This window comes from Hyla sarda, chromosome 8, assembly GCF_029499605.1.
Source record: "Hyla sarda isolate aHylSar1 chromosome 8, aHylSar1.hap1, whole genome shotgun sequence".
Lineage (NCBI taxonomy): Eukaryota > Metazoa > Chordata > Amphibia > Anura > Hylidae > Hyla > Hyla sarda.
The window spans coordinates 226,858,189-226,884,954 of NC_079196.1; the positions used below are offsets into that span (position 1 = coordinate 226,858,189).

The 26,766-nt window shown below is 45.5% G+C and overlaps 2 protein-coding genes across 18 annotated transcripts in view; one reads left to right on the forward strand and one right to left on the reverse strand.

The window, feature by feature from the left end:
* Positions 1 to 5,650, reverse strand: part of TRIM72 (tripartite motif containing 72) — a 103,438-nt gene extending 97,788 nt beyond the window's left edge. For 2 of the 9 annotated variants that reach the window (XM_056536812.1, XM_056536818.1), the window contains exon 1: positions 5,551 to 5,650. Coding sequence is in view for 2 of the 9 variants with exons in the window: in XM_056536811.1 (XP_056392786.1) it covers positions 5,590 to 5,592 (3 nt within the window). In the remaining 7 variants the exon portion in view is untranslated. Of the gene's footprint in view, positions 1 to 5,417; positions 5,437 to 5,530 lie in introns of those variants that run through there. The other 7 variants (XM_056536817.1, XM_056536821.1, XM_056536820.1 and 4 more) reach the window with 7 other exon arrangements.
* Positions 5,651 to 5,828: 178 nt separating this feature from the next.
* The window catches only part of LOC130285437 (NACHT, LRR and PYD domains-containing protein 1b allele 3-like), an 80,239-nt gene continuing 59,301 nt past the window's right edge, over positions 5,829 to 26,766 (forward strand). For 2 of the 9 annotated variants that reach the window (XM_056536826.1, XM_056536832.1), the window contains exon 1: positions 5,829 to 6,006. Coding sequence is in view for 2 of the 9 variants with exons in the window: in XM_056536823.1 (XP_056392798.1) it covers positions 13,811 to 13,880 (70 nt within the window). In the remaining 7 variants the exon portion in view is untranslated. Of the gene's footprint in view, positions 6,007 to 11,070; positions 11,875 to 13,016; positions 13,269 to 13,716; positions 13,881 to 26,766 lie in introns of those variants that run through there. The other 7 variants (XM_056536823.1, XM_056536825.1, XM_056536831.1 and 4 more) reach the window with 6 other exon arrangements.

The following is a 26,766-nucleotide window of genomic DNA, read 5'->3' on the forward strand; positions in this document are numbered from 1 at the left end:
AAAAAAATACTACAACCCTGTCAGAAGACGGCTGCATTCTATAAATAAGGAATTCTCCAGACAAGTCATGACATTTCCTGAAGAAAATACTACAACCCGGCTGTGAGGGATTCTCCAGACATGGCCAGTAAGTGCTCCGAGATTTACATCCAGCAGACAATATATATTCCCTAAATATAATAATATCTATGGATATCGCACAGTCCTCAGTAGTCAAGAGAAAGATTGTAAAGTCTCCACCGTATATTGTCTCTGAAGAGTTATAATCTCCTTATAAAGTGATGGTTCTAGGGGCAGATTCTAATAAAAAAGGACTTAGCACAAATTTTTGGAGCTTCTGTATTTGGAATCTCTGTAGTATGAATCCAACTAAGGCTGGGTTCACACCACGTTTTCTTAAATACGGTTCCCGTATACGGCTTGGAGGAGGGGGGCGGAGCTTAATCGTGGCGCCCGCACTCAGCCGTATTCGGGAACCGTATTTAATACAAGTCTATGAGCCGACCGGAGTGAACCGCAGACTCCTGTCGGCTTCGTTTTCGGCCGTATGCGGATTCCCGACCGCAGGCAAAAACGTGGTCGACCACGTTTTTGCCTGCGGTCGGGAAACCGCATACGGCCGTAAACGAAGCCGACCGGAGGCTGCGGTTCACTCCGGTCGGCTCATAGACTTGTATTAAATACGGTTCCCGAATACGGCTGAGTGCGGACGCCGCGATTAAGCCCCGCCCACCTCCTCCAAACCGTATACGGGAACCGTATTTAAGAAAACGTGGTGTGAACCCAGCCTTACACCCCCGGGAATAAGATTTATCACCAGTAGACACCTAAAGCATTACACAGGAGGGAATGTCCAGGGATAGACAACAGCAGCTCTGCAGTATTCACCTCAATACCAGACACCGGCCATGGACAAGGTTTGAGGAAACTTTGTGAGAAGTCTTTTGTCTAATGCTAAGGCTATGTTCACACACGGTTTTTGTAAGCCCCACTTTGAGCCATAAGCAGATTGTAAACAATAGACCAAAAGCAGAAAAAATGACCATAGAAATGGAACAGAAAAAAGGCTGAAACAAAATGGTATGTAAAGATAGCTCTACAATGAATTTGAGCCGCATCAGGGGAAACAAACAATGGCATCTGTCATACAGCAAGTGATAACTCGATCAATATACACCAACAAGTATAGATTCACTGGCATAAGACGATGCCAGAGTATATACATACTGTATGTATCAAAGATGGATAGGAAATGCACAATATATAATTATACAGCACAAGCAATATACAGGGTGGGCCATTTCTATGGGTACACCTTAATAAAATGGGAATGGTTGGTGATATTAACTTCCTGTTTGTGGCACATTAGTATATGTGAGGGGGGAAACTTTTCAAGATGGGTGGTGACCATGGCGGCCATTTTGAATCCAACTTTTGTTTTTTCAATAGGAAGAGGGTCATGTGACACATCAAACTTATTGGGAATTTCACAAGAAAAACAATGATGTGCTTGGTTTTAACGTAACTTTATTCTTTCATGAGTTATTTACAAGTTTCTGACCACTTATAAAATGTGTTCAATTTGCTGCCCATTGTGTTGGATTGTCAATGCAACCCTCTTCATTGATCACTGAGCTCTTAGATTATGTGGAATCCTGAGGAAAAGAAGACAAGGACCAATGCCTGGTAACCCTCCGATTACAGGGAGCCCTGAAGGATGATAAAGTTTAATGGACACTGCCTGTGATTCTGCTTAGAGTGTCAGCTCTTAGGGTCAGTGTCTTGGAGCTGCAGTTATATGGAATGGGTTGTGTCATACAGTACTGAAATATGGTTCACTACAAGGGATGTTCATTATTTGTATATTTTAAATATGTATGTAAGAAAATAAAACGTAAGTGTAATGCTCATTCTGTCTCTTCTATCACTATCTATTGGGAAGCCCACAAGGTGGTTGTTCGGGGTCATTGCATTGACTTGGCCTCTAGACTAACGTTAGAAATCTGCCCATTCTGTTGACTCTGTGTAGTTGACTCTTTGGGCTTATCACACACAGAGCGGTAACCCAATGGGTTTCTGACCATTTCAAACTCTCTTCTGACTCCCATTGAGAAGCTATGCAACCCTTCTGTGAAACAAAAACTGTCTAAAAGAAAAAAACAAAATTGCTGTGTTTGGGTCACATCATATTAACCCCTTAACGACGCAGGACGTTTATATTAACATTTTGCGCCGGCTCCCGCGATATAATGCGGGGTCACACGGTGACCCGCATATCGGTTTGGTCGCGGCAGCTATCAACAGCCGGGACCCGTGGCTAATATCGGACATCACCAATCGCAGTGATGAACGGTATTAACCCTTCAGACACAGTGACACAGGCATTCCCGGAGGCTCAGTCGGGCGGATCGGGATCACCGCAGTAAAACCACGGTGTCCTGATCAGCTGTACGGACACGAGGAGGGTCCCTACCTGCCTCCTCGTTGTCCGATCGCCAAATGATTGCTCCATACCTAATTTATTATATATTTTTTATAATTTGGACATTTCCTCACGCGGCAATACCACATATTTTTATTTAGACAGTTTTTTTTAAATGGGAAAAGGGGGGTGACAAACTTTTATTAGGGAAGGGGTTAAATGATTCACTTCTTTTTTCCACTTTTTTTTTTGTGGCAATGTTATAGCCCCCATAGGAGGCTATAACACTGCACACACTGATCTTTTACACTGATCAGTGTTATCCCAAAAGAGACTATAACACTGAACACACTGATCTCTTAAACTGATCATTGTTATCCCATGGGAGACTATAACACTGCACACACTGATCTTTTACACCGATCATTGTTATCCCATAGGGGGCTATAACACTGCACACACAGATCTTTTACATTGATCAATGGTTTCTATCACAAGGAAACCATTGATCAATGATTCTGCCGCTTGACTGCTCATGCCTGGATCTCAGGCACTGAGCAGTTATTTGGCGATCGTACCGTGAGGAGCAAGGTAGGTACACTCCTGCTGTCATATAGCTGTTTGGGAAGCGGCAATTACCCCACGGCTATCCCGAACAGCCCCCTGAGCTAACCGGCAACATTTAACTTTCACTTTAGACGCAACTTTGAATTCCGCGTCTAAAGGGTTAATAGCGTACGGCACCGTGATCAGTGCTACCCGACTCGTTAAAGAATGGGAGCGGACTCAGGGCTTACAGGTACACCCTTGGTCCCCAACAGGTTAAGGGGTTTTAAAAAAAATGTGATCAAATAGTCACATATATAAGCAAAAGTACCAAAAAAAAAAAACTACAGATCACTGTGCAAAAAAACAGCCCGCACACAACCCCATATACGGAAAAAAGAGAAACTTACAGGTGGTCAAAATGGGGCAATGTTAAGCATACTTATTTTGTGAAAAAAAGTTTGGAGTTTCTTTTAAAAGCAGTACAATAATAGAAAAGTATGTAATCATGGGTATCATTTTAATCGTATTAACCCACAGAATAAAGAACACATGCCTTTTGTACCATAACGTGTACAGCATGAAAACGAAACCCTCCAAAACGTGCTAAATTTAGGGGGGGGGGGGGGGTAGGGTTCCAATTTCCTGACACAAAAATTGTTTTGGCTTTTCCGTTTGATTTTATGGTAAAATGAGTGATGTCATTACAAAAGACAATTGGTCAAGTAAAAAACAAGCCTCATATGGGTCTGTGGATGAAAATATAAAAAAGAGTTATGATTTTTGGAAGGCGAAGAGGAAAAAACGAAAACACAAAATTAAAATTGGCCTGGTCCTTAATGGAGTACAAACTGTTTCGAACACCGGAGCCGGGAGCTTGTTATGTCATAGCTCCACCCCTCATGATGTCACACCCCGCCCCCTCAATGCAAGTTTATGGGAGGGGGCGTGGTGTGATGTCATGAGGGGCAGGGCTATGATGTCAAGAGCTCCCGGCGCCGGCTCCAGCGTTTGGAAGTTTGTTCCAAACACTGAGCAGCGGAGTACCTCTTTAATGATGAAGGACGTATATTTACGTCCTCCGCCGGCTCCCGCGATATGTTGCGGTGTCCCCGCGTCATATCAGGTCGGTCCCGGCAGCTATCAACGGCCGGAACCCAGGGCTAATACAGGACATCACCAATCGCGGTGATGCCCTGTATTAACTCTTCAGACGCGCCGATCAAAGCTGACCGCCGCGTCTGAAGTGAAAGTTACCCGGCTGCTCAGTCGGGCTGTTCGGGACCGCCGCAGTGAAATCGCGGCGTCCCGAACAGCTTACAGGACACAGGAGGGCCCTTACCTGCCTCCTCGGTGTCCGATCGACGAATGACTGCTCCGTGCCTGAGATCCAAGCAGGAGCAGTCAAGCGCCGATAACACTGATCACAAGCATGTTAATACACGCCAGTGATCAGCATAGGAGATCAGTTTGTGCAGTGTTATAGGTCCCTATGGGACCTATAACACTGCAAAAAAAAAAAAAAGTAAAAAAAAAAAAAAGTGTTAATAAAGGTCATTTAACCCATTCCCTAATAAAAATTTGAATCACCCCCATTTTCCCATAAAAAAAAAAAATAAAATGTCCGAACTATAAAAATATATAGTTAAATTGCAAGGTCAATGGCGTACACGTAAAAAAATTCCAAAGTCCAAAAAACGAATATTTTTGGTCACTTTTTATACCATTAAAAAATGAATAAAAAGTAATCAAAAAGTCTGATCCAAAGTTCAGATAACGGCGCAAAAAATGAGTCCTCATACCACCCTGTACGTGGAAAAATCAAAAAGTTATAGGGGTCAGAAGAGGACATTTTTAAATGTATAAATTTTCCTGCATATAGTTATGATTTTTTCCAGAAGTGCGACAAAATCAAACCTATATACGTAGGGTATAATTTTAACCGTATGGACCTACAGAATAATGATAAGGTGTCATTTTTACCGAAATATGCACTGCGTAGACACGGAAGCCCCCAAAATTTACAAAATGGTGTTTTTTCTTTGATTTTGTCGCACAAATTTTTTTCCGTTTCGCTGTGGATTTTTGGGTAAAATTACTAATGTCACTGCAAAGTAGAATTGGTGATGCAAAAAATAAGCCATAATATGGATTTTAGGTGGAAAATTGAAAGGGTTATGATTTTTAACAGGTAAGGAGGAAAAACGAAAGTGCAAAAACCGAAAACCCCTGCGTCCTTAAGGGGTTAAAGGAGATATCTCATGGTAAAAACATATCCCCTATCCCAGTGGTCGGACCTCCTGAGATCTAAAACGTATCCCCTATCCTGCTTATAGAAGTTTTTTACCATGAGTTATCTAAATATTTTATAGTTTGCATGCCTTGTACCAACATTTGTTACCACAATCATTATCTGTACAAAAAAATCTGAAATGGTGGCCTATGTCACCTGATAGGGACCTAGAGGACACTCTTTTCGGTCTCCTTCTGGACTCCTACATGCACAAAATGAATAGTGTAAACAGTGTAACATGAAGGATTATACCTGAGCTATCTACATACATGACACGTCTATACTGCACCTCACACTTCCCTATTCACCACAGCTATGAGGTAACCACCATTACAGGACGGACAGATCTTCCCGCCGCAGCTTTCCCGCCCTCCGGTCACGTGAGTACGCCCCCTCACACAGACAAGCCTCTGCTGTGATCTCGTCACGGTCTTGGCGCGCTTTCTCTCCAACCAATAGACGCAGCTGTGATCACGTGACGGTCTCGGCGGTTTTTTTTTTGAGCGGGCTCCGCTCTCCTCGCTCACATCCCTGCAGCAGCCGCTGTGTGGGGAGGAGCGATTTAGAGACAGTCACGGTTGAGACGGAAGCTGCAGCTCCTCAGCACCGAGCAGCCCTCCGGGGTCAGCGGGTGGACGATAAGCTGGAGATGCGGGCTCAGGTGGTGGGCGGCCCCGGTTCTCCCTATAAGGGCGGGATGTTCGTCACGTGCAGTCCTTTCGCTGGCCGCCAGGTGGCAGAAATGGTATATGATGTTTAGAACAGAATATAGTTCATGGTATATAATGAAGGGTCAGGTAAACTGCAGGGAAGGATCACCTTACAGTTCACACTATGCGGCAGGAAATCACCTGCTGTTTGCTTCATCCTGACACATCTGACCCTGACTTATTTCTTATTGATGGAGCGGAGTCATCCCTTCCTTGTTGTCAGGAATAGTAGAGCAGAGTATGTAGTCAAGGCCATGATGATCATGTGATCTGTAGGTAGGAACATGGCGACACTTAGGGTACGTTCACACTATGGTATTCCGTGAATGGGTCTCCGTGAGATCTGTTCACACAGCGGCATTTCACCACTGAAATGTTCATTGCAAAGAAAGAACATACTCATTCTTTTCGTGGATTCTGCGAGCACTGCATAGCTGTCAATGGTGACGGCTCAGTGCTCTGCGGCCCTAGCACCGAAATATTTAACCCAGCGGCCACCAGACGGAATCTCTTCTCGCTGAATTCAGCGGCCGGAGAATCCACAGTGTGAGCGCATCCTTATGCTCGGAGTGGTTTCCATTATGGTTATTGGGTTTGATATCACACATCATCCCTATGTGAGATACCCCAGTGTTTCCCAACTAGGGGGCCTCCAGCTTTTGCAAAACTACAACTCCCAGCATGCTGTATGCAGCATTTAGGGAATCTGACAAATGGGAGTGGCTATCAGATGATTGACAGGATTTTGCAGCGAGGGGGTGTGAATGTTGTACATTGAAGGGTGTGTCTGCCTTTACTCCCGCCCCTCACATGATAGTCACTCCCATTATTAAAATAAGTTCACGCCCATCTAATTCCCTGAGTTGTCAGACTAGCTATAATCCCTCATATCTCAGGACCAAGAGAGTGTATCAAGAAACTGTAAAAAGGGCCGTCACGCCCCCTCCCATAGACATGAATGGAGGGGGTGTGGTGTGAGGTTTCCGAAACTGGAGAAGCAGCCCTCTCATAGAATGCGGGTGCTGCAGGGAGATCGTGGGGGGGGGGGGGGGGTCTTAGCAGCGGGCCCCACATGATCAGACATCTTATCCCCTATCCTTTGGATGGGGGATAAGATGCTTTTGTCCGGAATTCCGGTCGCCGCCGCTCGCCGGGTGGTGATTAGAATGGGATGACTGCTGATATTTTTCAGCAGCCATCCCAGGACATTGAGTAGGGGGTCCCCCCCCCCCCCCCCCCCCCTTGTCGGCAATCACCGTGATTCGCCGGTCAATTCTGACTGGCGAATCACGGCTTTTCCGGGCTGATAGGGTCACCAGAAACCCGATCACCCTAAAAATAGGGTTGATCTGTGCTGAGACAGCTCTGTCCATTCTGAAGGATAGGAGCGAGGTAGCAGTGGTGCCACCTCCTCCTATCCCCTGCGATTGGCCAGTCAGGACTGACCGGCAAATCGTGGGGGGTGGTGAAAGTTGAGATCCCCTGCTCTGCCTGCCAGAAGTCCAGTCAGAGTGGGGGAAGATGGTTGCGAGGGGACCGGCGGCAGCCTGCATCGTCAGCGGCAGCAGTGAAGATTGCTGGTAAGTCCTCTTCACTGCTCGCCTTTTGAAGTTTCGCAACTACAACTACCGGCATGCATGGTTTGTCAGTGCATGCTGGGAGTTGTAGTTTTGCAACAGCAAGTTTCAAGTTTGAGCTGCAGGCATATTAGTGGGGAAAAAAATTATATTTGCTGCATAAGCCCTTTGGGTCCCTGTAAAAATAATGGGCACCTGCTGCTCTCCACCTCAGTATATGTTGACATCATGTTTGCGGTGGGATCCCAACAGATACCTGTAAAGAAAAGCATAAGCCCAGTCTTTATTGTTTCTGATCACTGGGGCTTCAGTTTTTCCCAGGCTTCTGGGGAGCCTAACCTCTCATTAGGTGATGCTCATATGGGATACGTCCTTCACAGGGTGACTGCATGTAAACGCACTCCAAATGACATTGTTACAATTGCAGAAATGTTTAAAAAAAAAAAGAAAGAAAAGTGGATCTGCAGTTGTAAATTTTTTTTGCTGATCTGTAACACTCTTACAGGGTTGGTAAGAAGCCACAAGTACTTTTATAATTCCTATCCCACCCCTAAAATATAACTTTTTTATAATATTGTCTGCAAACATCACTTTTTACTAAAAAAAAATAAAAAAAATAAATAAAATGTAAAACTTATACTGTAAAATGTGATTAACCCTGGGAATCTGGAGGACTTCCCTATAGTGATGTATAAGGTATCATACTTGTGCGATCATGTATTATGGAAACTACAGACTTCAGTGACTTTCTCATCACAGTATAATTAGAGTGCAAAATCGTGCCCCCTCCACATGTTTTACTGTAAGGCAATGAGTCAGGCTTTCCAGCATCTATAGTGAACAGGTTGGTAGGGTTATCCCTCAGGCTTTCTAGCATCTATAGTGGACAGGTGGTGGTGTCTTCCCTCAGGCTTTCCAGCATCTATAGTGGACAGGTGGTAGTGTCACCCCTCAGGCCTTCCAGCATCTATAGTGGACAGGTGGTAGTGTCATCCCACAGGCCATCCAGCATCTATAGTGGACAGGTGGTAGTGTCATCCCTCAGGCCTTCCAGCATCTATAGTGGACAGGTGGTAGTGTCATCCCTCAGACCTTCCAGCATCTATAGTGAACAGGTTGGTAGGGTTATCCCTCTGGCCTTCCAGCATCTATAGTGGACAGGTGGTAGTGTCATCCCTCAGGCCTTCCAGCATCTATAGTGGACAGGTGGTAGTGTTATCCCTCAGGCCTCCCAGCATCTATAGTGGACAGGTGGTAGTGTCATCCCTCAGGCTTTCCAGCATCTATAGTGGACAGGTGGTAGTGTCATCCCTCAGGCCTCCCAGCATCTATAGTGGACAGGTGGTAGTGTCATCCCTCAGGCCTTCCAGCATCTATAGTGGACAGGTGGTAGTGTCATCCCTCAGGCCTCCCAGCATCTATAGTGGACAGGTGGTAGTGTCACCCCTCAGGCCTTCCAGCATCTATAGTGGACAGGTGGTAGTGTCATCCCTCAGGCCTTCCAGCATTTATAGTGGACAGGTGGTAGTGTCATCCCTCTGGCCTTCCAGCATCTATAGTGGACAGGTGGTAGTGTCATCCCTCAGGCTTTCCAGCATCTATAGTGGACAGGTGGTAGTGTCTTCCCTCAGGCCTTCCAGCATCTATAGTGGACAGGCGGTATTGTCACCCCTCAGGCCTTCCAGCATCTATAGTGGACAGGTGGTGGTGTCATCCCTCAGGCCTCCCAGCATCTATAGTGGACAGGTGGTAGTGTCACCCCTCAGGCCTTCCAGCATCTATAGTGGACAGGTGGTGGTGTCATCCCTCAGGCCTTCCAGCATCTATAGTGGACAGGTGGTGGTGTCACCCCTCAGGCCTTCCAGCATCTATAGTGGACAGGTGGTAGTGTCATCCCTCAGGCCTTCCAGCATCTATAGTGGACAGGTGGTAGTGTCATCCCTCAGGCCTTCCAGCATCTATAGTGGACAGGTGGTGGTGTCATCCCTCAGGCCTTCCAGCATCTATAGTGGACAGGTGGTAGTGTCATCCCTCAGGCCTTCCAGCATCTATAGTGGACAGGTGGTAGTGTCACCCCTCAGGCCTTCCAGCATCTATAGTGGACAGGTGGTAGTGTCACCCCTCAGGCCTTCCAGCATCTATAGTGGACAGGTGGTGGTGTCATCCCTCAGGCCTCCCAGCATCTATAGTGGACAGGTGGTGGTGTCATCCCTAAGGTCTTCCAGCATCTATAGTGGACAGGTGGTAGTGTCATCCCTCTGGCCTTCCAGCATCTATAGTGGACAGGTGGTAGTGTCATCCCTCTGGCCTTCCAGCATCTATAGTGGACAGGTGGTAGTGTCATCCCTCAGGCTTTCCAGCATCTATAGTGGACAGGTGGTGGTGTCATCCCTCAGGCCTTCCAGCATCTATATGTATTGGACAGCCCCAACCCCCTTATTTTCCGGGTCACGGGAGACCCGTATGACCCGGAATGGGGGGGTCTCAAGACCCTCTCTAGGCGTTGGCACGGGATGGCTGCTGAACGATTTCAGCAGGTATCCCATTGCGTTCACTGCCCGGTTATTGGCGGTGAAAGGAAACGCTGAGGGTGTACAGGTACGCCCTTGGTCCTTAAAGGAGTAATCCTCCCCTAGATATCTTATCCCCTATCCAAAGGATAGGGGATAAGATGTCAGATCGCCGGGGTCCCGCTATCATTACTGCACAGAGCAGACTCACTCTGACGGGCAATACAGGGGCCGGAGCATCGTTACGTCACGACTCCGCCCCCCCCGTGGTGTAACGGCCCGCCCCTCAATTCAAGTCTATAGGAGGGGGCGTGGCGGCCATCACGCCCCCTCCCATAGACTTGCATTAAGGGGGCGTAGCCGTGACATCACAATGCTCCGGCCTCTGTATCGCTGGTCATTACGCCGGAAGCGAGCGTGCTTTGTGCAATAATGATAGCGGAGTGCCGCAGCCGAGATCCCAGGGGTCCCCAGCAGCGGGACCCCGGCAAACTGACATCTTATCCCCTTAGGATAGGGCATAAGATGTCTAGGGGCGGAGTACCGCTTTAAGTCCCAGGACGCGAGGGCTTGATCCTGGTGGGGTTAAATTATGTGTAATTATACAATATAACTTTTTTTTTTAAATAGACTAACCCCTAATGTTTTAGGGGTGGGGTTAGTTTAATAAGTCTTTATTTTATTTACCCTGGGCGCCTTGCCCTTTGTCCAATTGTTTATTATAGACAATAACTATAGGACAAACTGCAACTAAGACTTATCCATTGTAAATTCTAGTAACCGCAGACCTCAGCCTATTGTCATGCTGGGAGTTATCTGGCAACAGATGGAAAACCACACTTTCAAGATGTCATGTAACCTCATCAGCTGCTCCTGTGACTGATGCTGCCGTCCATGGTGCTGAAATCTCATTGAGGGAATTCATCTTGAACCTTATCTTGCTCCAGTGCTCGCTTCACTTTTAATCTTCCCCAAAATAAGACTGCAACATAAAGATACATAAACGGTGACACCTCAGTCGACCTAGGATGTTAGGGGCCATTTTTTTTGCTAGCATAAATATTTATATATACTTTATCATGATTTGTAACTCTTCCATGTTGCTTATGTGTATACATGTGATAGCCTGGGGGTGTAGGGTATATGGGGTGTAGCTGTGCGGTAATTAAAGGGTATCTGATTAACCCTTTCTATTTGTGACACCAGGGTGAGGGCTCCTCTGCAATGCTTGTCCTACCGCCACCCTTCCCAAGAGCGATAGGGAGGTATGGAATAATTGAATGTCCACAACCGGAGAGTTTGCTGAAAACAGTCAGAACTTTTACTGAAGATTTTATGCAAGCTTCATAACCGGAACAGTCTCTATACAGGCAAAGTCTCTCAGAGATTGACAGTGGTTGGGACCTCGTGAGTCTATTGAGCTTAGGAAGGTAATTGTTGCGGTGATCCACTGGATTTAGGGGTTTAGATTCGGTCCAGTAATCACACTAGCTTTAGCGGGGATTGAGATCTTAACTCACGGTTTAGTTTAGGCTGAGGCCGGCAGGTCTTAGGCCTAGCTTGTCTTTGACAGTTGCACAGATCCGTCCTGTTAGTCCGGCATCCACGAGAGCAGCAACCCAAGAGAACGATCATTGGCTACAGCTCCCTTATATGGGCAGGGGCTGGACTTAAGCTCACTGGTCCATACTTCTGTCAATCATCTTTACAAAGTGTTATGGGTAAACATGTGACCCAAGAACCTCCAAAGGTCCTCCAACATACCATAGAGGAATTAACATAGTCACATGACCGAAGGTCCTGCGACGCTGCCAAGGTAAGTAGACTAATATGCATTATATTAAATATATACATTATTAAATATATACACATAAACATTATAAAATTAGAGAAAGAGGAGGCGACTAGCGGCTGTCCCACCTGGGGGACCCTACCTGAACGTAGTAACTCTGACTTTGGGGCCCACAATACAAGGTACGGTATGCAATACGGTACCGGGACACCACATACATAACATGTATTTCTGTGTTAAAGGGGTACTCCGGTACCTTAGCTTTATGGTTATCTAGCGTGTTTGCAGCGAGTGTAGCACTTTTGTAATTCATGTTATACATCTGTCCACAGCATATAGTTTTTTTTACTGACCTCTTTTCTGCAATGGAAGTTCAGTCATTTTTCTGGTTGCTTTTGATTGTCGTCCAAACCTGCGGCCATGTTTGTTCACTGTTGTGGACAAGACATCAGTACTGCAGGCATTGCTGTTTTTTTTCTCCTGCAATGGTTTTGCCCCTTTTCCACACCCCTGTAATGAATATTCATTGAATTGTTGCGGGAAGATGGATGTCGCCTCCTGCTGTCAGCCAGCCCTGCGCCCAGTTCACAATGTACTGAATACCCTGTATCAGCGCTGCGGCTGACATGTAACCACTTCCCCGCCATGGGGACCGTGCGCCCGCGGGGGGAATCAGGGGAATCGGCTATCATGAGTCCTCCCCGCAGGCGCACGGTCCCCATGGTGGGGGAATGAGTAGTATGTCAGCCGCAGCGCTATCTTGCTTCCTCCCGCGGACGCACTGTAAGCTTCTCACCCTGCAGTCCCCACATCAGGGAATGAATAAATTGGCATCCGCAGCGCGCAGTCCCCACATCAGGGAATGAATAAATTTGGCATCCGCAGCGCGCAGTCCCCACATCAGGGAATTAATGAATTGTCATCCGCAGCGTGCTGTCCCCACATCAGGGAATGAATGAATTGTCATCCGCAGCGCGCTGTCCCCACATCGGGGAATGAATAAATTGTCATCCGCAGCACGCTGTCCCCACATCAGGGAATGAATGAATTGTCATCCGCAGCGCGCTGTCCCCACATCGGGGAATGAATGAATTGTCATCCGCAGCGTGCTGTCCCCACATCGGGGAACTAATCATATGTTACCCGCAGGCGCTGCCCTTCCCATCCTCCTGTGGGCCGCCGGCACTATAAATGAATGAGTTACGGGCTGGAAATGATTAAAGGACATCTGTACTGATGAATTTTACATATTTCTGTGCCCAGGCTGCAAAAATGAACAATCACCGGCCGAGGTGGCACATCGCTGCGGCCAGTGATACGCTGACGGCTCTGTGACGTTCCCGTCCCTAGGAAGCAGCATGAGGATCGCAGTGGAGTACCGTGATGCCATTACCATAGCAACGGGGGAATGTAGAAAGGTGAGTCATAGTTTATTTTGTTTATTTTTGCAGCCCAGGCACAGGTATATGTAAAATTCCTCAGTACAGATGTCCTTTAATAATTTCCAGCACCGGGGCCCGCAACTCATTTATTTAAAGTGCTGGCGGCTCACAGGGGAACTGGGAGAGCAGCGCCTGTGGGTAGCATATGATTAGTTTCCCGATGTGGGGACAGCGCGCTGCAGATGACAGTTCATTCATTCCCCGACATGGGAAGAATGTGCAGCGCTGCGGCTCACAGATAACCCTTTCCCCGATGCGGGGACATTGCTTTTGGGGGGGGGGTGGGGTAGAAGCAGAGCAGAGCAGTTTCCCCTGCTGACAATTCATTAATTCCCTGATGTGGGGACTGTGGGGTGAGAAGCTGACAGTGAGGGTGGGATGAGTATACTAATGAGCAGGACGGGGAAAGGGCGTGCTAAAGGGGAAAAAAACAAGTTGGGCCGGGCACTGAAAGAGGAGACAGGCTACAAGGCATGCTGGGAGCTGTAGTATCTAAAACAAAGGCAAAACTGAAATAGATGCTACATTACATGTACAAACAAAGAGCAAGCACGAGACCAGAGATAACAAGAAAACTCACCTGCAAGGGTAAGTAGAAACTGAAAAAACACATTGTCCACCAGAGAACCGCTTTAAAGGGAACTCCATCTGTCTATGGGAGGGTCATGCCTCCTCCTATACACATGGATAAAGGGGGCATGATGTCACCAACACCGCCACCTGAAGCCATCGTTCTTAATGTGGTGTCCGGGTGCAAATGTGGCAGAAGGTATGGCCCAAGGAGTAGATGTTATTAACGCCTTCTGTTGTGATGCCAGGGATTGGTTTAGCCTTAACCACCCGAAGGTAATACCGCTGATCCTGGGTCAGGCAGGGGCAATGAAGACATCAATGCCAAATTAAGGATAACGGCAGCTTTACTGAGGCAAAACAGGTGATCTAGTCTACAGTATGCGGTACAGCCAAATATCCCAGGGAGGTGACACAGGGGGACCTCGCAGGCTTGCTGAGACTTGCAGTAGTTAGACTGACTTTAGTGTAGGTCACAGTGATTACAGATGGACTTGACAGAGATGGGGACTGACAATCAGATGACTTGACTTATGACCGACTGGTGGCTGCAGTAATTGTCTGCTGGACACAGACACTGGAACAACTTTACTGGACTTGACCTCAGCAGAAAGAGATCGAAGAGAGCGATTGCTGACCCTACCCTGGTTATATAGGGGGGCTGTGCAAGGAGCCCATAGTTCATCTGGGGCGTGGGGGGGTCACCTGGTCACTAGTGCCTCCTGGGTAACAGTCATGTGGTACAAACATTAAAGCTCCAGTACATTTAATACACAAAACCTATGTACACTAGAGGGATACAATAAGGGGGCCCTGGGGACATGCAGGGACTCTGTCGGACAGAGGACAGGGCAGAAGGACAGTACGGGGCCACATAATCCTGTACTGGGACCCCACATTAACATAAATGTTCAGAATGCTGGGGTGTGGGCCCGGAGATCGCGCAGGGGTGGTCTCAGGGGCAGGACCTCCTGTGATCAGACATCTTATCCCCTATCCTTTTGGATAAGAGAATGTTTAGGGGTGGAGTACCCCTTTAATGTCTTGGTGATACTTTGCATGTTGGTGAATGGAATAATCTGTGCATCTGTTCGGTTTGAATTTTGTCTCATGGTTTTCTGTGTTTGCTGTTTTATGCTTTGCTTACCCCTCAGAAGTCTAGTCAGTTTTACTTTGATTCTGCTGCCTTCATATTCTGTGATCATTTTTTTATGCATTCAGAGGTTCTATGGAACTCGATAACCACTGGGCCTGAAGGTACTGCAATAATGGGTCATTGTCTGGAGAGGACAGAGCAAGCTCTTTTTTTAAGCTTCCTGTTCCAAAAATCCATTTGAAATATCTTCTCCACATATAAGATGTATTAGATATTTAACTGGACCTGTTCTATCAAGGTGAAGAAGTGATTTTTTTTTTTTTTTTTTATACATAGAGAGAATCAACACATTAGGGTATGTTCACACTACATAATTTGGATGGAATCTCCACTCTCAGAATTTTGTGAGCATAGACTCCATCGGCGGTAGGACCGCACAGCACTGCACCATCATCGACGGCTATGTAGTGCTCGCGGACTTCCGTGCAAAGAATGAACATGTTCTTTCTTTGCGCAGATTCATTTTAGCGTTGTAATTGTCTGTTGCTGAAATTACGCAGTGTGAATGGGTCCGCGGAAGACCCATTTACACTAATGTTAGGCGTTTACACCACGGAATTCCGTGTTAATTACTCAGTGTGAACATACCCTTAAAGGAGTATTCTACCCCTAGACATCTTATCCCCTATCCTGCTGCTGGGGACCCCTGGGATCTTGGCTGCGGGCACCCCGCTATCATTACTGCGCAGAGCAGACTCACTCCGTGCGTAATGACCAGCGATACAGGGGACGGACTGCCTCCTTAATGCAAGTCTATGGGAGGGGGCGTGATGGCCGTCACGCCCCCTCCCATAGACTTGTATTGAGGGGGCAGGCTATTATCTCACGGGGGCGGAGTCGTGATGTAACGATGCTCCGGCCCCTGTATTGCCCGTCATTACGCACGGAGCGAGTCTGCTCTGTGCAGTAATGATAGCGGGGTGCCGCAGCCGAGATCCTGGGGGTCCCCAGCGGCGGGACCCCGGCGATCTGACATCTTATCCCCCCTATCCTTTGGATGTCTAGGGGCGGAGTACCCCTTTAAGGAAAAAGTATATTTAAAGGAGTACTCTAGTGCAGAGTATTCCTGCTCCGTCCTGCCCGGGCTGCAAAATAAATGAAAATTAACCATCACTCATCTCCCTGGGTTCCCGCGGAGCGTCACGACAGCTGATCGGTCCTCCGGTCCATCTCCTTCATACTTCTGGGTGTAACGAAGCGTCACATGGCGCTCAGCCTATCACCGGCCACCGCGATCTTCTGTCTCGGCCGGCGATAGGCTGAGCGCTATGTGACTCTTCGTTACACGCTGAAGTATGAAGGAGATGGACCGGAGGACCGATCAGCTGTAGTGACGCTCCGCGGGAACCCAGGGAGGTGAGTGATGGTTCATTTTCATTTATTTTGCAGGACGGAGCAGGAGTACTCTGCACTAGAGTACTCCTTTTAAAAGAAGAAAAACTACCACAAGAGGACATAGGTTTAAATTTGGGGGGCAAAAGTTTCTGCAGTAATATCAGGAAGTATTAATTTACTGAGAGAGTAGTGGATGCATGGAATAGTCTTTCTGCAGAAGTGGTAGCTGCAAATACAGGGAAGGAGTTTAATCATGCATGGGATAAGCATAAGGCTATCCTTTATATAAGATAGGGAAAGACATAAGGCTATCCTTCATATAAGATAGACATAGGTATAAGACTATCCTTCATATAAGATAGATAGGTATAAGGCTATTCTTCATATAAGATAGGGATATGTATAAGGCTATCCTTCATATAAGATAGAGATAGGTATAAGGCTATTCTTCATATAAGATAGGGATATGTATAAGGCTATTCTTCATATAAGATAGGGATAGATATAAGGCTATCCTTCATATAAGGGTGGGTTCACACTACGTTTTCTCCCATACGGGAGCGCATACGGCAGGGGGGAGCTAAAAGCTCGCGCTCCCGTATGTCACCCATTTCAATGAGCCGACCGGAGTGAAACGTTCGGTCCGGTCGGCTCATTTTTGCGCCGTATGCGCTTTTACTACCGGACCTAAAACCGTGGTTGACCACAGTTTTAGGTCCGGTTGTAAAAGCGCATACGGCGCAAAAATGAGCCGACCGGACCGAACGTTTCACTCCGGTCGGCTCATTGAAATGAGTGACATACGGGAGCGCATACGGTGACATACGGGAGCTCGAGCTTTTAGCTCCCCCCTGCCGTATGCGCTCCCGTATGGGAGAAAACGTAGTGTGAACCCAGCCTAAGGTGGGGACTTTAGGATTCAAATGCGCATTTGCAAAGTAAAAACGTATGTTTTTCCCGTATGGAACTGTATACATGTGCGTTTCCCATTGACGTCCATTTTTTAAAAAAGTATGCGGTTGCAGTACGGTTTTTAAAGCGGAGACAAAATCGTGGTCAACCACGGTTTTGACTCCGGTTGAAAAACCGTACTGCAACCGCATACGTTTTTTTTTAACATGGACATCAATGGGAAACACACATGTATACGGTTCCATACGGGAAAAACGTATACGTTTTTACTTTGCACATGCGCATTTGAATCCTAAAGTCCCCACCCAAGACCCCTCCCATTAAAAATGGACAACATTTTCAAAAACGTATGGGTTTTTTTTCTATAAAAACTGACGGAACAGTATGCACTTTTAAAAACAGTATACTGTTTAAAAATGCATACGGTTTACTTTTTCCCATACTGTTCCATCCGTTTTTTTCCCATACGGCTTTTGATAGAAAACATATGCGGGAACCGTAGTTGAAAAACGTAGTGTGAACCCAGCCTAAGATAGGGATAAGCATAAGGCTATTCTTCATATAAGCTAGAGATAGTCATAAGGCTATCCTTCATATAAGATAGAGATAGACATAAGGTTATTCTTCATATAAGATAGGGATAGACATAAGGCTATCCTTCATATAAGATAGAGATAGGTATAAGGCTATCCTTCATATAAGCTAGAGAAAGGTATAAGGCTATCCTTCATATAAGATAGAGCTAGAGATAGGTATAAGGCTATTCTTCATATAATATAGAGATAGACATAAGGCTATTCTTCATATAAGATAGGGATAGACATAAGGCTATCCTTCATATAAGATAGAGATAGGTATAAGGCTATCCTTCATATAAGCTAGAGATAGGTATAAGGTTATCCTTCATATAAGATAGAGCTAGAGATAGGTATAAGGCTATCCTTCATATAAGCTAGAGATAGGTATAAGGTTATTCTTCATATAAGATAGAGCTAGAGATAGGTATAAGGCTATCCTTCATATAAGCTAGAGATAGGTATACGGCTATTCTTCATATAAGATAGAGATAGACATAAGGCTATTCTTCATATAAGATAGGGATAGGCATAAGGCTATCCTTCATATAAGATAGGGATAGGTATAAGGCTATCCTTCATATAAGATAGAGATTGCAGCAGAACAGAGGCATGGAGCAGGGACCAGTAAGTATTGTCATCAGTGTCACCTGCACTAAAAGCCTGTACCAACAGGTTAGTGTGGGTAATACTGATGACAGATTCCCTTTTTAAGTGAAAAATCTAATTTTGGAGAGTTAAAAAAAGGCTTAAATAGGGACTGTTTTGTTAACAAACTTTCTGCTTAATTGTTATCCATTCTGAAAATGATCTCAATTCTGTCCTTTGTTTACAAGACATTGCTGCAGATCACTATGAGATCAAATCACATTATAGAGTTAGATGGGAGGGGAAGTGCCTGGGGAACCACAAAAGCTGCCGACAGTGTAGAGAGACAAATGTATGTTACAGATCTCACACCAGGGCTTTAGTGACAGTTTAGACAGCTCACTACCGCTTTATGTTTTTCATGCTTCTGCTGCTTTTTAGACTGTATAGAGACAGACAATGCATGGTATACACCATAGATGTTATGCTCCAGCAACTAGTAGCATGACAATTTACCTGCAGCGTATTCAGATTGCCTAGATAGTCCAGCTCCTCCAGGATGGTACATTCATACGTGCCGCCACAAGAAAGTTTACTGTGTCTCCCAGCAGAAGGAGAAACCACCCATACCACTGTCTAGAAAAAAATTTGTCTAATTTACACTCTTGCTCAGAATTTACTAAGGTTGTGCACTCCTTTGATAAATTTTGTGCAAATATAGAAACGCCCCCCTCCCCTCCTCGCTCTACCGTACACTCCTCCTCTACCTCACAGGAAAAGTGGATGTAGGGATTTTGTTCTATTACTTTGAGGCCAGGATTCCATTGAGGTTTTTTGTCCATCAGCAAAAATGTTAGAAAAACTGTCCCAGCTTTTTCCTGCGTTTTGTCAGTTTTTCTTATGTTTATTTCTTGCGTTTTTGCTGATGTGTGGAAACAAAAAAAATGTACTAAACATTTAGTTGTTTTTTTTTTCTTAGAAATTTAGATACTTGAATGCAGAGGACTATGTCAGATTTGGTGGATTGCGATGATGAACAGGGTTTTTTCTTTTTTTAAATGTCAATAAAAGGGTTACCGAGGGCTGCGGGGGAGTGTTTTTTTGTGTTTTTTTAATAAACATTTTTTCAATGTGTTTTTTATAATTGAATTTTCAGGCTTAGTAGTGGAAGGCATCTTGTAGACAGAATCAATTACTAAGCTGGGGTTTAGCGTTAGCCCCCAAAACAGCTAGCGCTAACCCCCAATTATTACCCTGGTACCCACCGCCACAGGGGTTCTGGGAAGAGCCGGTACCAACAGGCCTGGAGTGTCAAAAATGGCGCTCCTGAGCCTAGGCGGTAACAGGCTGGCGTTATTTAGGCTGGGGAGGGCCAGTAACAATGGTCCTTGCCCACTCTGGTAACGTCAGGCTGTTGCTGCTTGGTTGGTATCTAGCTGATACTGAAAAAATGAAGGAAAACACTGATTCCCCCTATTTTCAGTATACGCCAGATACCAACCAAGCAGCAACAGCCTGACATTACCAGGGTGGGTGAGGACCATTGTTACTGGCCCTCCCAAGCCTAAATAATGCCAGCCAGTTGCCGCCTAGGCCCAGGAGGGCCATTTTTTGATGCTCCGGGCCTGTTGGTACCGGGGTACCCCTGTGGCGGTGTGTACCGGGGTAATAATTGGAGGTTAGCGCTATCTGATTTTGGGGCTAACGCTAAGCCCTGGCTTAGTAATGGATTCTGTCTATAAGACAGCTTCCACTACTAACCCTGAAAATTCAATTTAAAAAAAAAACACGACACATTGAAAAAAAAATGTATTTAAAAAAAACACTCCCCCACAGCCCTCGTTAACCATTTTATTGAAATAAAAAAAAATGCTGGTCATCGTCGCAATCCACCAAATCTGACAGAGTCCTCCGCATTCACGTATCTGAAATTAAAAGAAAAACAAGAAATATGGGTTAGTACATTTTTACGCTCTCCCCTGGGAAGAGCGCACATAATGCATCGTGTTCCTAAACAGGGAGCACTTGCACATCCCCCGGCTGCGGGACTTGTAGGACTACTACTCCCATCATGAACAGACTCTGCCAATGATGGGGGTGGTAGTCCAGGGGCTGAGGTGTAGATCGCATCGGGTCATTCTGCAGAGACCCGCTGCGATCCGCATTTAAGTTAACAAGCCAGTGGTACATGCGGCTACATCGCGCTGCCCGCCGGCTCCTGTATACACTGTCATAATTCATAACCCCCGTCGGGAGACAGGAGCGCTGATTGGTGAATAGCTATTCACCAATCAGAGCTCCTGTGTTCAGGCGGCGGGGATTATTAATTATGACAGTGTATATAGAAGCAGGCAGCGCAGTGTAGACGCTATTGTATAGTTAATTAATGCGGATCGCAGCAGATCTCCAGAGAATGATCTGCTGCGATCTGCGTTTAAGTTAACAAGCCGGCGGTACATGCGGCTACATCGCGCTGCTCGCTGGCTTCTATGTACACTGTCATACTTCATAATCCCCGCCACCGGAACACAGGAGCTCTGATTGGTCAATAGCTATTCACCAATCAGAGCTCCCGTCTCCCGGTGGGGATTATGAATTATGACAGTGTATATACGATCCGGCGGGGAGCGCGATGTAGCCGCATGTACTGTCGGCTTGTTAACTTAAAGGAAATCTGTCATCAGAATCACCCGCACTAAACATGTTATACAGGCTTGTAGTGCGGGTGATCCTGAATAAAACGCTTCTTACCTCATTAAAAACTGTGCAGCGGTTCGCCAGATATCTTCATTTTTAGTTATATGGTATTCCCAGGCTTGGGACTCAGTGGGAGGTCCGCAGCATCAGCACGGACTCGCTTACGTCATTTTCGCCGGGCGGAGCGGCTGCCCGGCTCATGAATATTCATGGCTACCTCATCGCAGTCTTCCTCCTGGTGTAGGTCACGTGGGTAGCACCGCGCATGCGCCGCGCGCCGTACACCCGGAAGCGGCGTTCTCCTGCATATCTATCTATGCAGGAGAACTCCGTTTCCGGGTGTACGGCGCGTGGCGCATGCGCGGCGCTACCCACGTGACCTACACCAGGAGGAAGACTGCGATGGGGCAGCTCCCCTAAATAAAAGTTTAAATCACCCCTCCCCCCCCCTTTTTTGAAATAAAGTTAACAAAAATAAACATATTGGGTAACGCCATGTGAATAAATGTCCAAACTATTAAAATATAATGTTAATGAAACCACACGGTCAATGGCGTAAGTGTAGAAATGACCAATGGACAGAATTGCTGATTTTTGTTCACTGTGCAGATTTGATGCGCAGTGTACAAAAACTGCAGATTGCAATGTGAACTGAATGACTGAACACAGTTTGACAATACCAAAGAATTGTGCAGTGTTTAGAGACAATTCAGTGCTACATGTCTCTGGAGGTGTATGGCGGGACCTGTGATGGCTTGTCATGTGAGAATGATCGGTAAAACCTGTAATACTTGTACTATAGTATTCACTATGAGGGACATTTATCAATCTTTGCTTATGTAGTCTTTTTTTTTTTTAGTAATTTTTTCCTTACTTTTTTTTTTGCTTATGTGCGACTTATTTATCATCTGGTTTCAGCCTGTTGATAATTTTCTTTCACGTAAGCAATTTTTCCTATTTTACTTTGGTTGTAGCTTTTTCTGCTCCACGTTTGAGCTGGAGTAAATTTTGTCAATTTTTAACCCTGTTGTGACTTTTTTTTGCGCAGTTGCGACTGTCGCAGTTAAAAATACCTGACTACCCGTAGTCCATTTTAAAATTATTACTACGTAGTTAATTTTTGGAAAACGTGCTTTTCACGTAGTCGCAGGTGCGACAATTATAGGAAAGAAAACCTGACTAAACCCGTTGATAAATGTCCATATATATGTTCATACATGTCCTATTAATTAAGATAATCTGAGGAAGGGGCAATAGACCCCGAAACGCGTCATGATTCTGCTAACTTGTATGCTGTAATACAAATAAAAGCTTCTGGTTTTACAATACCTCCCTGCATCCTTGCATCTTTGGATTAAGCAGCGCCTGGATTATAGTGGTCCTTTTCTACGAAAATTGCTTCTATTAATATTACTGTCACTGATAATGATTAATGCCATTATTTATCATGTGCTATAAATCTGCGCATCAAATCTGTACAGAATATTCTACGTGTGAACAGACCCTTAACCCCTTAAGGACCCTTGACGTACGCGTACATCATGGAGAATTCCGGCCCCTGCCGCGCGCCGGGCGGGGATCGGACCGGGGTGACTGCTGAAATCGTTCAGCAGGCACCCCGTAGACCCCCCAGCAGACCCCCCCCCCATGTCGGCGATCGCAGCAAATCGCAAGAACTTGCGATTTGCGCGATTACGGGTCTATGGTGACCCGGAATATAAGGGGATCGCAGTTGTCTAAGACACCCACAAATCCCCCTGAAGCGATAGGAGTGAGGTGGCAGGGGTGCCACCTCTCCTATCCCTGCTATTGGTTGTCTGGACGCGACCACCAGTAGATCGGGGGCGGGGGGGTTAACTTTCGTTTTCTCCATCCTGCCCACCCACAATAGGCGGGGCAGAACGGGGAAACGACGGGGACCGGCGCCGAAGATCCACTTACCCATCTGAGCAGGCGACGGAGGCTGCGGGCGACAGAGATCGGCGGGCGGCGATGACGTGCGGCTGGATCCGATGGAAGCCGGTGAGTTGCCTAGCAACATCTGGAGGGTACAGTTTGAGATCGTTATACAGTGGTCTCTAACTGTAGCCCTCCAGATGCTGCAAAACTACAACTCCCAGCATGCCCAGACAGCTGTTTGGGCATGCTGGAATATGTAGTTTTGCAACAGCTGGAGGGCTACAGTTTGAGACCACTATATAGTGGTTTTTAACTGTATCCCTCCAGATCTTGCAAAACTATAACTCCTAGCATGCCCAAACAACTGTTTGCTGTCTGGGCATGCTAGTATTTGTAGTTTTGCAACAGCTGGAGGACCACAGTTTGGAGATCACTTTGCAGTGTTCTCTAAAACTGTAGCCCTCCAGATGTTGCAAAACTGCAAATCCCAGCATGCCCAAACAGCTGTCTCAGCATGCTGGGAGTTGTAGTTGCGTACCTCCAGCTATTGCATAACTACATCTTCCAGCATGCCCTTCGTCGATCAGTACAACAGTTTTGCAACAGCTGGAGGCACACTGGTTGGAAAATACTGAGTTGGGTAACAGAACCTAACTGAAGGTTTTCCAACCAGTGTGTCTCCAGCTGTTGCAAAAGTACAACTCCCAGCATGCACGGTCTGTCAGTACATGCTGGGAGTTGTAGTTTTGAAACAGCTGGAGGTTTGCCCCCCCCCCCCCCCATGGGTACATTCACACGGGCAGGTTTACAGTAAGTTCACCGCAGCTCAAACTCCTAGCGGGAAACTCGCCGTAAGACGCCAGTGCGAATGTACCCTAAAAACACTACACTACCACAAAATAAAGGGTAAAACACTACATATACACCCCCTTACACTGTCCCCCACAATAAAAATGAAAAACGTCTTGTACGGCAGTGTTTCCAAAACAGAGCCTCCAGCTGTTGCAAGACAACAACTCCCAGCATTTCTGGACAGCCACTGACTGTCCAGGCATGCTGAGAATTTAGCAACAGCTGGAGGCACCCTGTTTGGGAATCACTGGCGTAGAATACCCCTATGTCCACCCCTATGCAATCCCTAATTTAGTCCTCAAATGCACATGGTGCTCTCTCACTTCAGAGCCCTGTCGTATTTCAAGGAAACAGTTTAGGGCCACATATGGGGTATTTCCGTACTCGGGAGAAATTGCACTACAAATTTTGGGGGGCTTTTTCTCCTTTTACTCCTTATGAAAAGGAAAAGTTGGGGGCTACACCAACCTGTTAGTGTAAAAAAAAAAAAAACATTTTACACTGACATGCTGGTGTTGCCCCATACTTTTTATTTTCGCAAGCGTTAAAAGAAAAAAAGACCCCCAAAATTTGTAACACAATTTTTCCTGAGTACAGAAATACCCCATATGTGGGTGTAAAATGCTCTACGGACGCACAACAAGGCTCAGGAGTGAGAGTGCACTATGTACATTTGAGGCCTAAATTGGTGATTTGCACAGGGGTGGCCGATTTTACAGCGGTTCTGACATAAACGCAAAAAAATAAATACCCACATGTGACCCCATTTTGGAAACTACACCCCTCACGTAATGTAATAAGGGGTGCAGTGAGCATTTACGCCCCACAAGTGTCTGACAGATTTCAGTGGTCCGTGAAAATTAAAAATGTAATTTTTCATTTGCACAGCCCACTGTTTCAAAGATCTGTCAAACGCCAGTGGGGTGTTAATACTCACTGCACCCCTTATTAAATTCTGTGAGGGGTGTAGTTTCCAAAATAGGGTCACATGTGGGGGAGGTCCACTGTTCTGGCACCACGGGGGGCTTTGTAAACGCACATGGCCCCTGACTTCCATTCCCAAAAAATTTTTTCCCCAAAAGCTCAATGGCGCTCCTTCTCTTCATTGTAGTGCGCCAGCAGAACACTTGACGTCCACACATGGGGTATTTCCATACTCAGAAGAGATGGGGTTTCAAATTTTGGGGGGCATTTTGTCCTATTACCCCTTGCAAAAATTTTACATTTGAGGGAAAACTAGCATTTTATTGGAAAAAAAATAATAATTTACACATCCAACTTTCACGAAAAGTCGTCAAACACCTGTGGGGTGTTAAGGCTCACTGGACCCCTTGTTACGTTCCTTGAGGGGTGTAGTTTCCAAAATAGTATGCCATGTGTTTTTTTTTTTTTTTTTGCTGTCCTGGAACCATAGTGGCTTCCTAAATGGGACATGCCCCCCAAAAACCATCTCAGCAAATTTTGCTTTTCAAAAGCTAAATGTGACTCCTTCTCTTCTGAGCATTGTAGTTTGCCCGCAAAGCATTTTACGTCCTAACATGGGGTATTTCCAAACTCAGAAGAGATGGGGTTACAAATTTTGGGGGTCATTTTGTCCTATTATCCCTTGTAAAAAAAAAATTATTTGAGGGAAAACTAGCATTTTAGTGAAAAAAATTATAATTTTCACATCCAACTTTCACGAAAAGTCGTCAAACACCTGTGTGGTGTTAAGGCTCACTGGACCCCTTGTTACGTGCCTTTAGGGGTGTAGTTTCCAAAATAGTATGCCATGTGGTTTTTTTTATTTTTTTTATTTTTATTTTTGCTGTTCTGGCACCATAGGGGCTTCCTAAATGTGACATGCCCCCCAAAAATCATTTCAGAAAAACTCACTCTCCAAAATCCCACTGTCGCTCCTTCCCTTCTGAGCCCTCTACTGTGCCCGCCGAACACTTGACATACACATATGAGGTATTTCCATACTCAAGAGAAATTGGGCTACACATTTTAGGAAGAATTCTCTCCTTTTACCCCTTGTAAAAATTCAATACCTGGGCCTACAAGAACATGCGAGTGTAAAAAATGAAGATTTTTAATTTTCTCCTTTAATTTGCTGCTATTCCTGAAAAACACCTAAAGGGTTAACAAACCTTTTGAATGTCATTTTGAATACTTTGAGGGGTGCAGTTTTTATAATGGGGTCATTTGTGGGGTATTTCTAATAAGAAGGCCCTTCAAATCCACTTCAAAACAGAACTGGTCCCTGAAAAATTTTGTGAAAAAGTTGTGAAAAATTGGAAAATTGCTGCTATACTTTGAAGCCTCTGGTGTCTTCCAGAAGTAAAAACATCTCAACTTTTATGATGAAAATATAAAGTAGACATATTGTATATGTGAATCAAAATATAATTTATTTGGAATATTCATTTTCCTTATAAACAGAGAGCTTCAAAGTAAAAAAAAATGCAAAATTTTCAATTTTTTTCATCAAATTTTAGAATTTTTCACCAAGAAATGATGCAAGTATCGACAAAATTTTACCACTAAAATAAAGTTGAATATGTCACGAAAAAACAATCTCGGATTCAGAATGAAAGGTGTAAAAGCATCCCAGAGTTATTAATGCTTGAAGTGACAGTGGTCAGATGTGCAAAAAATGGCCAGTCCTACAGTGAAAATTGGCTGGGTCCTTAAGGGGTTAATTTAGGAGGGAAAAAAAAGAACAGAATGTTCTAGGGACACGTAGTAACAGTTAAGGTTGACATGATGTTATGCAGTAGTATTAATGTTATGGCTGATGGGACATATTAGGCAGTGGTATTAATATTATAGCTAAAAAACAAAATAAAGTAAAAAAAATATATATATATACATATAGCACAGAAGCACACTGCTAGCACAAAGATAT